General features: G+C 45.9%; 4 protein-coding genes across 4 annotated transcripts; 2 read left to right on the forward strand and 2 right to left on the reverse strand.

Moving 5' to 3' along the window:
* Window positions 1-568: 568 nt before the first annotated feature.
* Window positions 569-1423, reverse strand: LRP88_02030 (uncharacterized protein; the record flags this gene model as incomplete). Its single annotated transcript, XM_083238701.1, has 1 exon — window positions 569-1423. One exon carries the CDS (start codon window positions 1421-1423, stop codon window positions 569-571), a length of 855 nt encoding a protein of 284 aa, XP_083105296.1.
* Window positions 1424-10619: 9196 nt separating this feature from the next.
* On the forward strand, window positions 10620-12021 carry LRP88_02031 (uncharacterized protein; the record flags this gene model as incomplete). Its single annotated transcript, XM_083238702.1, has 2 exons — window positions 10620-11299; window positions 11352-12021. The coding sequence occupies 2 exons, from the start codon at window positions 10620-10622 to the stop codon at window positions 12019-12021; spliced, it is 1350 nt and encodes a 449-aa protein (XP_083105297.1).
* A 1470-nt stretch (window positions 12022-13491) lies between these two features.
* Window positions 13492-14451, forward strand: LRP88_02032 (uncharacterized protein; the record flags this gene model as incomplete). The annotated part of the gene is made up of 1 exon (XM_083238703.1): window positions 13492-14451. The coding sequence occupies one exon, from the start codon at window positions 13492-13494 to the stop codon at window positions 14449-14451; it is 960 nt and encodes a 319-aa protein (XP_083105298.1).
* Window positions 14452-14726: 275 nt separating this feature from the next.
* On the reverse strand, window positions 14727-15551 carry LRP88_02033 (uncharacterized protein; the record flags this gene model as incomplete). The annotated part of the gene is made up of 1 exon (XM_083238704.1): window positions 14727-15551. The coding sequence occupies one exon, from the start codon at window positions 15549-15551 to the stop codon at window positions 14727-14729; it is 825 nt and encodes a 274-aa protein (XP_083105299.1).
* Window positions 15552-15756: the final 205 nt, after the last annotated feature.

The raw sequence follows: 15756 nt of genomic DNA on the forward strand, positions 1-15756 counted from the left end.
CGATTCGAGTGTGGCTCAGATCTTCAATGCACATTCTCGGTCGATTTCCTATCCCAACCTGCAGCGTTGGAGGTCTCATGTTTGGGAGTGTCATGCACACCCTTTAGGGGTGGCGCGGGGTTGAGGAGATTCTCCTAGAAGAGTCCCATACTTTCGGCCGAAATAATCACACAATTGAGTGAAATGCTCCATGGGTTTTCAAGAGGAGTGGGTATATTTGTACATTAATGCCTCTGCGTTGCGCGAAATCTCCTTAAGGTTCCGCGCTGCCAACTTGGCGCCTCTGTTGCATCTCGAGAAATAGTCCCTTGTCATTCACCTTTAAAGCGTTTCGGCCGACACTAATAAGCGGCTTCGCTGTTCCGGCGAGGAAAAGCAAGCAATCAAATAACCCGGCCACGACTGCATTAGCGTGCTGATACTCTGGTATCTTTCTCAGCCCAACACCGCGGTTCCTGACCTTGATTTCCAGCTGACGAATCGTCGGCGCCAAGCAACGAAGCACAACCATGTACCGGTAGTTGCTGATTAGTCACTTCTGTATGACTACGCCCAGCAATCCATCCTCTTACAGAACCCTTACTTTGAAGCCACTCGCCTCAATGTCTCGCAGAAGTCTCTCCATAGGGGTAGCATAAGTAATATCCTGCGCTGAGTCTTTTCCATTCCCCGAAGTAATCATCCCCCCAATACGGCCGTTCAGGTCAAAGACACATGCACCTGAGTCTCCGGGCTTAGAGAACTTCCCCCCCTCGTCGATGCTGACGATGCACCACTCTTCAGAGGGCTTGCCATCTCCAAAGGGCCGCCGGATGACGGATATGACCTCATTCGGACATCCCAGTGTGAGGTTCGATGCTCCTCCGAGTTTAGCGACAACGAGGCCTGATACATAGCGCGCTTCCGTGTCAGATTGCTTCATCATGCTGGCCTCTGTTATTATACCCCTCAGGCTGAGTTCGCTCTCCTTTTCGAAAAGCCGGGGATCGGCATCTGGTTGCATAGCGTAAGCGAGTTCTGTGGTCTCCGAGGGTAGGGAATCCATCAGTATCTGGTTTGTCAGTGAACCCAGGGGCCGCTCAAACTTGTCTTGGTGCAACTCGATCAAGGCCCAGTCACTGAGCCAGCCGTCTTTGCCGATGCCTTCGCGGATGCCGTACGCCCGGGCGTAGAGAAGATGGCCAAACACCCTCGACGACGGCTCCTCCATTAGGCGCAGCCTATCGAACGATGCCTGATATGGGGCACGGTCGTCGTATAGTTGTTTGAGTCTCGATTCTGACTCCTCCGGAGTGCTCAACAGAATGTCCCGTCTCCCTTTTGTTAGGTTGATTTGACGGTTATAGTGTTCGACCATGTGGCTGATGTATTGAAAGTGCTTCCAGAAGGTCGTTTCGCCGGGTTGCACTAACTTTTTCGTCATTGTAGTGTCAAGGTTGGACTCCCTTTTTTCGTCCTTAGCCACGGCGATCGCCACATGCCGACAGGTGAGGACGGCTATTGTCTCCCGGTCCTGACCTTCCCTCCTCACAGCGAGATAGAGGCACTTTGTTCCTTCGACAGCAAGGCTATCGTGGGAACTGATGCAAGTTCTAATGCGGTCCGACAAATCTCGGTCTGGGCGGAAGGTGAGCCGCCTAGGCGTGAAATGGGATAGCTGAGGTAGCGATGGGAGCGCAGAAGACGATCTGAGTAGGTTCGAGACTTGGGACTCTCTTATCTCACATTCCACGTCGTCGAAGCCGGCCCCGTCGAGAAGCTGCTTGCACCGTCTAACTATCGCCAGCGATTTTTCGAACAAACCGGCATTAGGGATGACAGAGATCATCAGAACGACAGGCATAGGCAGGTCATCCGCGTAGCCCACCCGAAGTATGTCGATGGCGGTCCAATCAGTCCCGCTTAGTGCGTCTAAAACAGAAGCTCTAAGAGAGCCCTCGGCGGACGAGCTATTCCAAGACTCAACGATGGGGTGTTTTCCAACATGGGCGAGCCGCTTTTGGTAGTACCTCGATCTCTCCGGTGGTATAGCTCCACGCCAGGGTGTGACGCTGGAGCGAGCAACAAGTCGCGGGCGGGACGGCAGTCCCTCGTAGTAGTGGTCTCGTTCCTCAAGGCTCGGTGGCTGCATGATGGCGAAGCGGAAGTCGACGGCGCGGCAGCCGGGTGGAAGCGGTTCAATGTTATCGGGGAGACTTCGTGTCTTATGATGACGGCGCGCGTATGGGTGAAGATGGCTCTCGGAAGCAGGAAGCATCTTTCTGGAAAGGCGGATGGCAGGCATCTATTTATGCTGTCAATCCATGATCGTTAAGCTCAGACTCCAAGCAGCAATAAACCTTGGATGAATAGGGCGGGTGTTTGAACTCTCAAGTTCGGGGGGATCGATCTTCAAAGTTCGGCCGATAATGCAGGGCGCCTAGATATGTCATAGAGATGCAGAATGATGGGCAGCGGGTGAGATGTCGAAGCGAAGAAGTGATGGAGAACTCGAGCTGGCCATAGCATCCATGAATCTAATATCGCCCATCAGGAGCAGACCACCTCAGTTGCTCGGACATTGGCGGCAGGCCAGGCCCGCGAGCCTGCCTCAACGCTCTTTTGCGCCCAAGGTAAAATCATGGCAAGTACTTCGACCGCTGGCCACTCTAGGGATCTAACAAAACAGAGGACTCAACAATACCGCATTCTCGTCTTCGAGTTCTCATGTGCCGGGCTGACGATGGACCTATGTCGTGGGCTCCATTAGGTTACTAGGCGCCGAAGCATTTAGACTCCCAGGATTGAGCATGCGCGTGCAAGGCTCCAGAGTTTGACGACAAGTTGGAAAGACGTCCTAGACGCATCATTGTTATTGGTCACTCTATTTCTCTTCCCACGGCGAGCTTGTTGGTCAATACACCACATTATATATATGACTCACGAGCGAAGGAGGAATTGGGGGAGCTGATACAGGCACAGCTAGCTATGCAATTATCATCACGTGCCTTTTCGCACAGCTAGCTATGCCATTATCATCTCTTATGTAAGCCAAAAAAGGGGTAACATACTTCAAATTGGCACACCAATTCAACGATCAATAGCTTATGCGGCTTTAATTCAACGATCAATAGCTTCTATGACATTAAATCCACGACCAATAGCTTCTATAGCACCAATTTAACTTACCGCGCCTTTCTTTTGCTATAATAAACCCAATTAAGAGTCCCTATTGCTTCCCTAATAATGCCCTTCCTCCTAAATATAACTATAACTCTCTAGAGGAACTACATATAGTAATCAATGCTTAGGCAGCGCTATGAGGCTATGCCTTTATGACCTAGAAGTCTTAGAAGACCTCTAGTAAAAGAACTAGAGTTATCTTTGGCTATGACTAAGGAGGGCGCCCTCCTTGGCTAAAGAAATGGCAATAGTAGATAATATTATATCGGATAGAATGCCTCTTCTCTATAATAGTAATAAAGAGCCTATATAAGACTATATAGAGTATAAGGCATTGCTCTAAGCCTAACTTTGGTTAATATAATTATAAACTAAGCCTTAATTAACTAGTATATCTAATATATTATTAGCTATTATCCTTGGATAAAATAATAATTTAATAACTCGCTAATGCTAGTATTATGCTAAAGGAGATTAGTTCTTATTTATATATAAACTTAGATTTACTTATTATATAGCGAGATATTTATAATTATATTATATAGGGTAAATAAGAGCTTATTAAAGGTTAAAGTAATATATATGCCCTTATTAATAAGCTTAAGAACTAGGGCTTCTAGAGTTAAATATGCCTTAATAAGACTAATAAAGTTATAATAATATTATTTATATACCTAAAGTTACTAACATACATGTATAGCAAGCCGGACAGCAAGCAAACCAGATAAAAAATCCCTTAACTTATATTATCTCTATTTGATTAATTGATTCTTAACCACCTAGTATGTCATAGTCTAATAAAGAGGCTAGAATCCTTCTTGCACTTTAAGCCCATCAAAATATACTAAAACTAAGTCTTAGAGGTGCCGCAAAGCTCTACTAAGTTAAGCATTTAATACTATTTAACTGATATAATGGCATCTAAGCCCGAGTTAATACTATTCCTAATTCACGCTGACTATCTGATCTAGAGGAATAGATCCTTATTCACTTTATTCTCGACTTAGATTCGCGAGGATTTCCCCCCTGGCTTCATAGTATGAAGGAAATAGCTGATTAATTACTTACCGACCGCGATGCGCTACTAATTGGCGCGCGTTAGGCTTTAAACTTTGTTAGGCGATACCTAGACCTTAAGACGTATTTTTTTTAGAAGTATGACTACTAGAGAGCTAAGTGCAAAGATCTAGCTATTATCTATAATTAGTTTATGCTTATAGCGAATATAATCGCGAAGTATAGCATTTAATTAGATAATTTCTATAATATTAATAAGACTAATTTTATAATAGGTATAATTTAGAGCGAAATAGTTATTATAGGCATAGATAGGTGTAAAAAGCTAAAATTAATATAGCCTAGAAACTAGGAATAGATTATAGTCATTTAGGCGATTAATATAGATAGCTAAGCGATTACGCTATTTATTATTAGTGCCGGCTAATATTACCTCGCTAATTAGTACTGGGATAGTAACCTCCTGGGCGATTAGGCTATTATAATAACTTAAAATAGCTAGATTAATAATGAGATTAGTCTTAAGTGGCTTAAGCACTTTGACTGGTATATAGCTAAGTAATTAAATAATCGCTATTATCTTTTAATCCTTAATAGCTATAAAAGTCACTACTTAATTAAATTTAAGAGATATTATAAGGAGAAGAAAATTATTAGGCTTTATATACTACCTTATTTATCTTATATACTTTAGCCCCTTAATATTAGGTACTTTAGCGTGCTTAAGAATACTTATAGCTAAGAAATAAAGTATTTAATTAGATACTTTATAACTTATATTTTAAAGACTAAGTTCTTTCTAGCCTTTTATATTATATTTTAGGCTATTATAATAGAAAAGAATATTAAGTTAGCCTTTAGAGGAGCTAGGCTTATTCCTCTTAACCTAGAAAGTATGGTCTTAAAGCTTAATATATAGCTATGGACTCTAACGCCGCCTAAGGAGGTAGCTAAACTATTAACCCCTTAGGTCTTAAAGACCTTAAAGACCGTGCTTAAGGCTTAATCTTAGTTAGATTACCTTAAGAGATGAGTTATAAGGCATAAAAGTAGCTCCCTAGAGTTAATTTTAGAAGCTATATAGTCTTCTTCTAAGGGAATAAAGATAATTATATATAAGGTTGCCTTACTTAAGGCTAGGGTTAAAGAACTTAAATAAGCAAATGAGATACTAAGCCGGCGCTAGAGGGCAAAAAGGACCTAATTATAAAAAAAAGGAGTAATAATAATAGAGGAAGGAAGGCAAGTAATTAATTAAATAGATATAAATGCGTAGGTAGTGGTAGAATTATCGAGAAGTAGTAATTAAGGGAGGTTAGCGCGACTAGGGGTTTGGTATTATAGTATCTATAGTAAGCCTAGTTATAATATAAGAATATATTAGGTAGTAATTAAGATATCTAGGGAAAAGTATAGTAAGTAATTTTAATTAATTAAATAGTTTATTATATTTTTATAGTAATTTCTATCTTAAAGGTTAAAAAAAGTATCTAATTTACTTATTATCTAGCTTGTTATATATATATATTAAGATATATTAATATATATAATAAATATGCGATATATCTAAGTATATAATATACTTTTCTTAAACCTTACTATTATAAACTAAGATAAAAATATAAAAAATTAATTAATTAATTAAAACTACTTACTATACTCTTCCCTAGACGTCTCAATTATTACCTAATAGGTCCTTGCATTATGACCGGGCTTACCATAGACACCATAATGCCGAACCCCCGGTCGCGCCGACCTTCCTTAACCACTACTTCTCGATGATTCCGCTACTACCTGCGCATTAATATCTATCTAATTAATTGCTTGCCTTCCCTCCTCTACTATTATTACCCCTCTTTTCTATAGTCTAGTCCTTTTTGCCCTCCGGCGCCGGCTTAGTATCTCATTTGCCTCTCAAAGGTCTTTATTCTTAGACCTCAATAAGGCATTCTTATGCATCATTGCCTTAGTCCCCTTAGCAAGCGACTTAAGAGCTCTTAAAATTAACTCTGGGGAGCTACTTTGATGCCTTCTGATTCGTCTATCGAGGTATTCAGACTGAGATTGGGCCTCAAGGACGGTCTTTGGAGTCTTTGACGCCCAAGGGGTCATAGGGCTAGCTACCTCCTCGGCAGGCGTTGGAGTCCGTAGCTGCACATCAAGCTTCGAGACCACACTTTCCGGGTCAAGAGGAACAAGCCCGGCTCCTCTAAAAGCCGCCTTGATATTTCTTTCCGTCATAGTAGCCTGATATGCGGCGTAGAAGGCCGGAAAGAACTTAGTCTTTGAAACGTGGGTTATAGAGCATCTGATCAGATGCTCTATTTCTTAACCGTAAGCCTGCTTAAGCAGGTTAAAGTACCCGATATTAAGAGGCTAAAGTAGATAAGACGAATGAGGTGGCATACAAAGCGTAATGATCTTATTTTCCTCGTAATATCTCTCAAAGTCAACGGAGTGGTGACTTTCATGGCTATCTAGGATTAAAAGACGATAGGAACTAATTAATTAATTGCTTATATACCGGTCAAAGTGTTTTAGCCACTCGAGACTAATCTTATTATTAGTCTAGCTATTTTAGGTCGTCGCAATAGCCTAATCGCCCGGGAGGTTACTTTCTCGGTACTAGTTAGCGAGGTAATATTAGCCCGCACCGATAATAAACGGCGGGATCGCCCAGCCTTCCGCATTAATCGCTTAGATTACTATAATCCATTCCTGGTTTCTAGGCTACACTGATTTTGGCTTTCCACGCCTATCTATGCCTATGACGACTATTCCGCTTATAATCAGACCCATCATAAAGCTAGTCTCATTAAAGTTATAAATATCAGCGAGGTTAATACTATATTTCGCGATTATGCTCTCTACGAGCCTAAATTAATCGCGAATAATGGTTAGATCTTCGCATTTAGCTCTCTGGTAGTCGTATTTACGAAAAAAACGCGTCTTAACCTCTTCGTGTCGCCTGACGAAGTTATAAGCCCAGCGCTTGCCGACGGGTGACGCGTCGCGGTCGGCGAGCAATCGGTTGGCCATTTCTTCAATAGCACGCAGTCGGGGGGGGAATCCTCGCGAATCTAGGTCGAGAATGAACTAAACTATGATCTGTTCCTCTAGATCAGATGGTCGGCGTGATTTTGGAATCCAATCGCATCGCGATTGGATTCCCTGTCTGCGACGACGCAGCCTTGGCTCGGAGACCTTATAGATCTTTGCAGCGCGTCGGACGCTTAGTTTTAGGTCATTTTAAAGGGCTTGAAGGGCAAGAAGGGTTTTAGCCTTAGTATTTAGGTCTGACATATTTAGTGGTGGAAAAATCAATTGATTAATTGAAAAGTTAGGTGTAGGAGGGAAAAGTGCGTCGCATACTTGGATGCGTCGCATACTTATCATGTACGTTAAATTATATCTTAAAGTGCTTATATTAAATTATATATATAAGATTAATAAATATAAGATACCTTAACTTAATATAATTAGTATTAATACTTATTAATAATTCTTTTATATTATATTTATATTTCTAAGTAATAAAAAAGAGAGGGACTTTATCTAGGCTTTAAAATAGCTATAATATATATATAAGCTTTATAGAGCGGCCCTTTTATTTATAATACTTATAGATTACTGCCTTGCTTATATAAATACTATTTCCTCCCTCTCTTATTTTCCTAAATTAGCCTTACTCTTATGCCTTTAGCATATTAATAAGGTAATTCTAGCCTATTATTAACCTATATTTACTTAAGATAAAAGCAATCCTTAAGGACTTAAAGAGTAAAAAAAGTTCTATAACTCTTAGTATAAGATTATAGCCTTAATAACTAAGGATATTTATAATAAGAGGCTTAAGAAGTTTAAGGAGTATTACCTTGCTAACTATATTAACGAGGTAGGCTATATTATAGAGACCTAGCTAGCCCCCCATAAAGAGAGGTTTATAAAGGCATAGGTTAATTAATACCTTTACTTCAAATAGTTTATTATATTACGGGCTAAGGGCATCTATTAGCTTATTAAGACCTATTTAAAAACCTCGCAGGTTAACCTCTTTAAGGCCTAGAGGGTTATTAACCTTATTCTATTAAACTAGCTCGCTAAAATCAAGGCAACCCAAGCTAGGCAGCAGATTACTATACCTCTTTAGCTATCTAGGTTATTATATAGTAATATCCGTGGTTAGATATTATATAATGCCCTGCGGAAGGTTAAGGCTTAATAGGAATAGCTATTAATAGAATATCCTATATATATAAGGGTTTTTACTAAGACTCTTAGACTACCTTATACTTATACCCTTTAGCTTTTATAGGTATAAAGTTAGCCCCTTTTATTATATTAGTTTTATTTATATTAGTATCTTAAATACTTAAGAAGCCTTTAGCTTTTTATTAAGCCTTATAAGTAGTTTAATTATCTAGTAGCTAGTTTAAAGCTACTACTAATAAGCATATAGCATAAGCCTTATATATTTAAAGCTATTAAGAAAGTAGTATAACTAAAGGTATTACTAAATTATTTAAAATATAGCGAGGTTAGCTATACTATGAGGTCTAAAGTATGCCCCTTATGCTATAAGTATTTATTATTAGCCTCTACTAAGACCGCTATAATAATATATATAATAATATATATATCTACTCGCTCTATAACCCGCTTATTATCCCCGGGATCCCTATTAGGGGCCTCTATTATCTCTAAGATTATTATAATAATATATATAATAATATATATAATAACCCAGGTGCTATCTCCCTCGGTAGCTAAGCTAATAGCCGCTAAAGAGGCGCCTATATTATGAGCTAATAACCCCTATGCTATTTATTAATAATATAAAAAATCATAAGAGGCCTAATATATTATATTGCCTCAGGGAGCCCCTAAGACTAATTAGCTATATTAGAGGGCTATAGGGCTGCTAACCCGCTATAGTAAAGCGGACTATAATTAGTGCCTTAATTATAAGTAAATAGGGAGATATTATAAGGTAAGAAGAAGTATTAAAGATTAGACTAAGGAGGAGATAATAAGTTATTTTAATTAAGATAAAGCTAAGAATAAGTATATTAAATAAAATATAGGGATAGAGATAGTAAAGTAGCTGTTCTTAGGGCGGCGAGGTATATAAGAAATATAAGATATTACTAAGAGAGATCTTAAAGTATAAGAGAGATAATATAAAAATAAGAACCCCCTTAATTAATATTTATAAAAATAATATAATATATAATTAATATATATTATTATAAATATAAAGAAAAGATTAATCTCTAAGTATAATTATAATAACTTAATTACTTAATTAAATAGAGCTATGGCTGAGTTTATATATAGTGCAAAGTAGGCGCCTCTTATATAATAGATCTTATTTGCACTGCTGGCGGTATCTGTATTGGCTGCCTATACACACATCGGGCTTATATAAGAGATGATAATGGCACAGCTAGCTGTGCGAAAAGGCACGTGATGATAATTGCACAGCTAGCTGTGCCTGTATCAGCTCCCAGGAATTGGCAGTCGCTTACATGACAGCAAATATCAATTCGCGAGCCTATCTACATAGTGTGATTGGACCGAATGCGAGAACACCTCCACCTACAGCGGATAATGGAAACCATGCCGAGGCGCTAAAGCCATCAAAATGAGCTCATATCGGCTGGGGGAGAAGGACATAAGAACCCAATGATCAAGACCACGGGCCAACCACGATAAAGGCCTTGATTGTCCTCCAGAAGGGTGCTGATCTTGAGCCAGTGAGGTGGCTGTGGCCAGGTGTGGCTGTGGCCAGGTGTGGCTGTGGCCAGGTGTGGCTGTGGTGGCTTTGTTCTTCGAATCAGAAGGCGCGCTTTTACATAAGCACTATTCGTAAAATACCAATAGTGGCTGGTGGTCAAGTCACGTGTGCCCGCGCCAGACCTGCGTTCTTTGTGAATGCATTTCTATATCTGTGCTCCTTTATTGATAGCACTATCTCTTTCCCGGCTCTCATTATGCCATCTCATTTGCAATCCCTAATACCATATGCACATATAGCTTAAGCCGAGAGTTAACGTTATAGGTGCTTTCACGGCAAAAAAACTTGCCTCTCTCCTGGGGAAGATGGGAGAGGCGATAAGTGCTGCCGATCACTGTGCAAGCGAGATGTAGGCCCTTTTCCCTGAACTTCCGTCATCACCGTTCCCTGGAGAACCCATAGCCTCCAACTCGTTCAGTCAGATATTCCGGGACATCCAAGAGGGCGATAAAAGAACATGGGTCGCGAAGGTAATAGCCAGCCTGAGGATAATCCGACAGGTGTACACCAAGCTATGCGACGCAACCCAACAGTCGGCTCACCACACACCTTCGAGATCTCCTCGTCCTAGCGACTCCAGCGCCGTCACCAACGCCGAGCCTGTGACGCAACTATCGCTGCCTCCGATCGCGATCGGGGAAACATGCGACGAGATACGAACGTCGATCTCGAACAGCAACTGGTTCATGACGAGCCTGAGAGCGGGGAGCGCACAGCGAACGAAACACAAGAGCTGAAGACCGCTGAGGCAGAGCGCATGTTCGAATCCTTCCTGCTCAACCCGCCGAAGGGGGTCCCATACTACAACGGCGTGATGACGATGAAGAATTTGTTCGGCATCTCAACCTGCTTCCTCCTCCGCGTGAACTACGGGGGGGCGGGCATCAAGTTTGAGATTATCGTCCAGGGACCAGGGGACATGGTCGTGACGAGGAAGGGCCAATACCATCTGGTCTGGAACATAACCGACAATTTCGCCTGTTCGATCAACCTGAGCCCCCCGGCCGAGACTCTGAGTATACGCCACACCAAACTTCGAGTATGCAACGAGTGCGGTCTCAAGGGCCTCTTGGGGGTCGAGGGTTGCCTGGTTGAGTGGGTCGACAGGTCTGTGCCGTCTCCGGCGGAAGAGGGCTTTGAGAACACAGCGACGACCTCAAGGCTGAAGGGGAAGAAAACCGGTGATGGCCAGGATGATGGAAAGAGGAGGAAACCGCTCCCTGGGCGCAGAAACGAAGCCGCCGCCGCCGCCAAGTCCACCGTTCCAGCACGTCAGAGCTCACGCCTACATGCCGCACGAGAGCGAGACAGTTTGCCAGGGGGGTTCTGGGGATCAGAAACTAGTAGTGACACCGGGGAGCGCTGACGCAGACAGCGACTTAACTAAGCTCGCCGCGACCGTAATGAGCGTGTACGCGATCAAGCATTTCGTCACCGAGGTGAAATCGCACAACGCAGCCATCCAGAACGAGGGCCGCGACCCCGCCGCTCGTGACGAGAAGGTGACCAAGGTGCTTCAGGGTTACCAGAGGCTCGTGAAGGTCAAGGGCAGTAGGGTCCAGACACGCTACCAGCAGGTGCTTTTCAACAAGGCCTATGATGGCTTGAAAGGCCATTCTGAGCGCATAGTCTCCGAGACTCGCGCAGAACTCACCAAGATATGTGGCGTTACAATCTTCAAAATCGACAACGATAGGAGGGCGGGCAAGGCGTGGGAAAAGGTATGTGGGAAGCTGGGACCTGGCCTTCTGCCCTTCATCCCGACCTGCCCATCTGCCAGCGCGCCGTTCCATATGGCCACGAAGGAGTATCTCGAGCTTGGTGGGAGCAAGGGCGACCCAAAGCGTCGTCGGAATTTGCAGCAGCTGCTTGATAACGACTACATGGAGAAGATCTGTGCTGCTGGACATGCATTCTTGAAGGCGACGAATGATGGGAAGAAGATCACGTTTGCCTTTGTAAGCGAGGAAGACGATTTAGACTGGGACGCGATGAGTAAGGATGATATCCTAGCACAGCTTCGTGTGCTCGAGGATGAGCTTTGATGATGGGTAGATGACTGATACTTACAAGATCCTTGGCGAGCGAGGGTGCCTGTCTGGGAAATAGATGACGTTGATTACCTGCAAAGCGAAGATGTGGCTCTGGCGAGCCTTTTATTGATTGTTGTCCTCTGGTGCACGCGGATCCACGATCAGCCAATCGGCTCTCATCGGCTTAGTCAAGCCGTTGTCCTGAGACTCATACCTACCTAGGCAGGCCCCTTCTGAGCCTCGCAGCAGCATGAGCTCGGAGCGAGAGAGCATTCACGGTGGGATGGCATGGATGTCAGGAGGCTCCTGGCCTATGGTCGTGGCACCTCGTGAAAAGTAAGAGATCCATTTAAACTAGGACCCCCCATTCGACAGCGAGCTCCTTGACATCCAGTCAAAGCACCAGCAGCGAATGCCAAAAATCTTGGTGTGCGGCTGCCAGGTTCGTCTGGACGTGGTTCTCGTGCAGGTTGGACCAGGCCTGACGCATCGGCGTGACGGGGGAGTTGGCCATATTGTCGACAAGCTCAGCAAATATGCGCGCTTCCCTGGTTGGTCGCAACTCGTGCACGACGCGCAAGACCGAGGAAAGGTTCCTCATTGGGGCGTCGGGCTCGGCCGAGGTTAGACCAAAGCCAGTCCAGGGCTCTCTGGGGCCGGTGACTAGGCTATTGGAAGGGATGCTTTCGAGATGGCGCAGAATTTTACGAATGAGGCCTGGTATGAGCTCGGGAAGTTGGTGAGGTGGTAGGGCATCGATGGAGTCCTCGGCCTTGCCCCGCATGAAGGGTACTATGGAGGCAAAGCGGCTAGAGCGATAATAAGAGACATAAAAGCCAGCATGCCACCGCAAGGAGTGAGATACTCAAGTACGGAGATGGCCTGACCTCCCTCACTAGATCCGCGAATACCGCCTGTATTAGGGTCAGCCCAGTCCCGCTCCATATGGCTTTCGTCCTCAAAGACATCAGGCCCACGTCTCCTCGGAGGCTGTTCCGTATCGTTCGGCATACCGAGGTGGGATAGGCTGATTGGCGCAAGCACTTGAACAAACGAGTTAGATGCGAGCGTAGTTAACTGATAAAATAAGATGCAAGGGAAGAAATGAGATTCAACCAGACAAGGGGGGACGCAGTAGTCAAAAGAGCCATTGCGAACAAAGAACTACCCGATATACCCCGCAACGCTATAGTAGTTAAAATAATCCCATATACAGTGTAAGCAAGGACCTGATATGGAAGTGAGTTCGAAAGACTGGCGCCAATGCAGCGGCTGGCACCTACCAGGCGGGGTTGGCAAAAACGACATCTCTGTTGTACTGGTTAGCTGCCCATCCACCCTTCATCGCCGCCGCCACACGCAACCACCACTGCTCTTGACTGCGCAGATTCCCCTCGTTGTTCTCCGACTCCAGCCAAATCGTTCCAATTAATATCCTCCCCCGCCTTATCCACCTCTCGAACGACACGCCCTACGCGCTCAATGTCGCGTCTTCGCGCCTCTTCATCTCGGGCATCATCCTCGCGCCGCTCCCGCTCCGACGCAGTCCAGGGGCCAACTGGGACGCCTGCCAGCGCCAAGTCCAGGCTTGACGAAGCCCTGCTACTTCCGGGCTCCCGGGTGATGGCGTTGAGGACCTCGGGCATGCTTCCTTCTGCCGACGACGCCGAGCCAACTCTATCGCCCTGTGGTGGAACACCAATGACGTTGGCCATCCCTGCCGAGGAGCCAGATCGAGGTGATGCCGACACGTTCAACGGCGCGAAGCGAGGGCCGAGCGTGGCGGGCTCAGCATCGGCTCTGTGGGCGAAGTTTGGATGGGGAGACGAGACTTGTAGCCGCCACTTGCGTGATGCTGGAACCTGGCTTGGTGTCACCGGGAGTGTGGCAGCATGGGGAAGACCTCGTGGCCCTTGGTTGGGGTCGGGGGCTGAGCTTGACCTCCTCGGCGGCCAGGCTGAAAGCCCAAGTCGGTCACTGGAGAGGAAAAGAATGACGACGGAGCTAGCGCAGGACCATAATGCTGATGGCAAAGCGATGCCCGACCCCGGGGAAGAGACTCGGGGCGATGAAGAGTCGAGCCACGGTCCCGGCGAGTGTATATATCCTGCTCGCCTCTGGAGCTGTTCGGCTGCCGTGGAGGGGTCCCCCGTCGTTCTACCGACCGTGCTCACAGCAACAGATGATGCCCCAGCCCTGGTAACTGCCCCCTCCTGTCTGCGGGAGGTCATTGAGTCTGACCTGTTCAGAAAGGGCATCCCTTTCTGCCTCGATCGCTGTCCTCTCAGTGTGTGCCCTTGTCAGCTCTTCTTCCAGATTTTGGATCCGTCCTTGAGCTACCTGAAGGGATCCCTGCAGTCGTCGGTTGGCCGCGTCCCTAGTAGCTACGGTCGTCTGAGCAAGGCTAAGATCCTCTGCCACGCCATCAAGCCTCTGCTGTAGTCGTTGTACCTCGTGATCCATCGCCATCTGCGAGTTTCTGAGATCCTCGGCAAGCGTGTCATGGGCTTGTCGGGCCCGTCCAAGCTCGCCTCTCATATCTCCAGCGTCGAGTCGGCTTGCCTGAATAGTGTCTCTGCTCTCTCAAGTTCAGTCATCAGTCGCTCTACCTCGTGCGCGAGATGATCCTCGCGTTGCTGAAACTCGTGCTCTCGGTCGTCCCACTGAGCGTCCATGCGGGCCCTTTCAGATGCAAAACCGTCAGCCTCGTTGCGAAGTCATCCCTCGATCTCGTCACGGCGCTGAATGGCTTCTTGGCGAGCTTGACGCAACTGTTCAAGCTCACCCTGGCGGCGAGTAGCTTCTTGTCGAGCCCGTTTGAGCTGGCCTTGCCGTTCATTTTGCTGCCGAGTGGCTTCTTGATGAAACTGTTCCAGGATCATAGCCCTTTGTCGTTCATCGTTGAGCTCTCGTCTGAGGGCCTGTTCCTGCCGGTTCGCCTCCTGTTCACCTCTCAGGGGCTCGTTTTGGAATGCCAGGAGTTGTTGGTAGAGCCTCCCGATCTCGCTGCGCAGGTCCACGTTCTGGGTCTCGAGTTGGCGGCCGGCGGTTTGCATGTCGGCGACCTGGTCGTTCAATCCTCCTCTGGCGCGGCTGAAGTCGTTTTCGAGGGTCTGAATACGATTGTTCGCCTCTCTAGCCTCATCCTCCCTGACACACAGCTGCTGCTGCAGATTGGCAACATTGGCTCGGAGCTGATTCCTATCTAAGATGGTGGCATGGATCTCGTCTCTTAAGGAAGCGACTCGGCCATGCAGAATTGGAATCTCTCCGACGTTGGCATTGTCGAGAAGGTTGACGCCGCCCATGTCGTCGTCATCGTCGTCATCGCCACCAATGGTTCCGCCGCCCGCCAACCCGCCATGGTTGTTGATGCCACCGCCCCCATGGCCACCACTGCCGCCACCATGATCGTTGCGTGGGGGGACCTGGGGATTGGCTCCTGGCGGATACCACTCGACAAAGGGATCACCAGGCCACAGCTCATGGCCCCAATCCGTTGTCCATAGTTGCCACTCTGTCACCAGCATGCCAGTGGCCATGTCGGCGATCTCGGAATAGACGCCTCTCTGTTGGAATTTTTTGAGAGCATAAATTAGGGCCGTCTTTAACTTGGGTGCTATAACTGAGTGCGAGTCACGCGCCGCCGCATTTGGAGATCGCATCTCCCGGTGAAGATATTGCATGTGTGTGATGACATTCCTGCTATTGCAGTCGTGTCTCCGAAGGTGATTGTACATGGCTTTC

This window comes from Fusarium phalaenopsidis (genome assembly GCF_050370095.1).
Source record: "Fusarium phalaenopsidis strain FUZ10S chromosome Unknown contig_32284, whole genome shotgun sequence".
NCBI lineage: Eukaryota > Fungi > Ascomycota > Sordariomycetes > Hypocreales > Nectriaceae > Fusarium > Fusarium phalaenopsidis.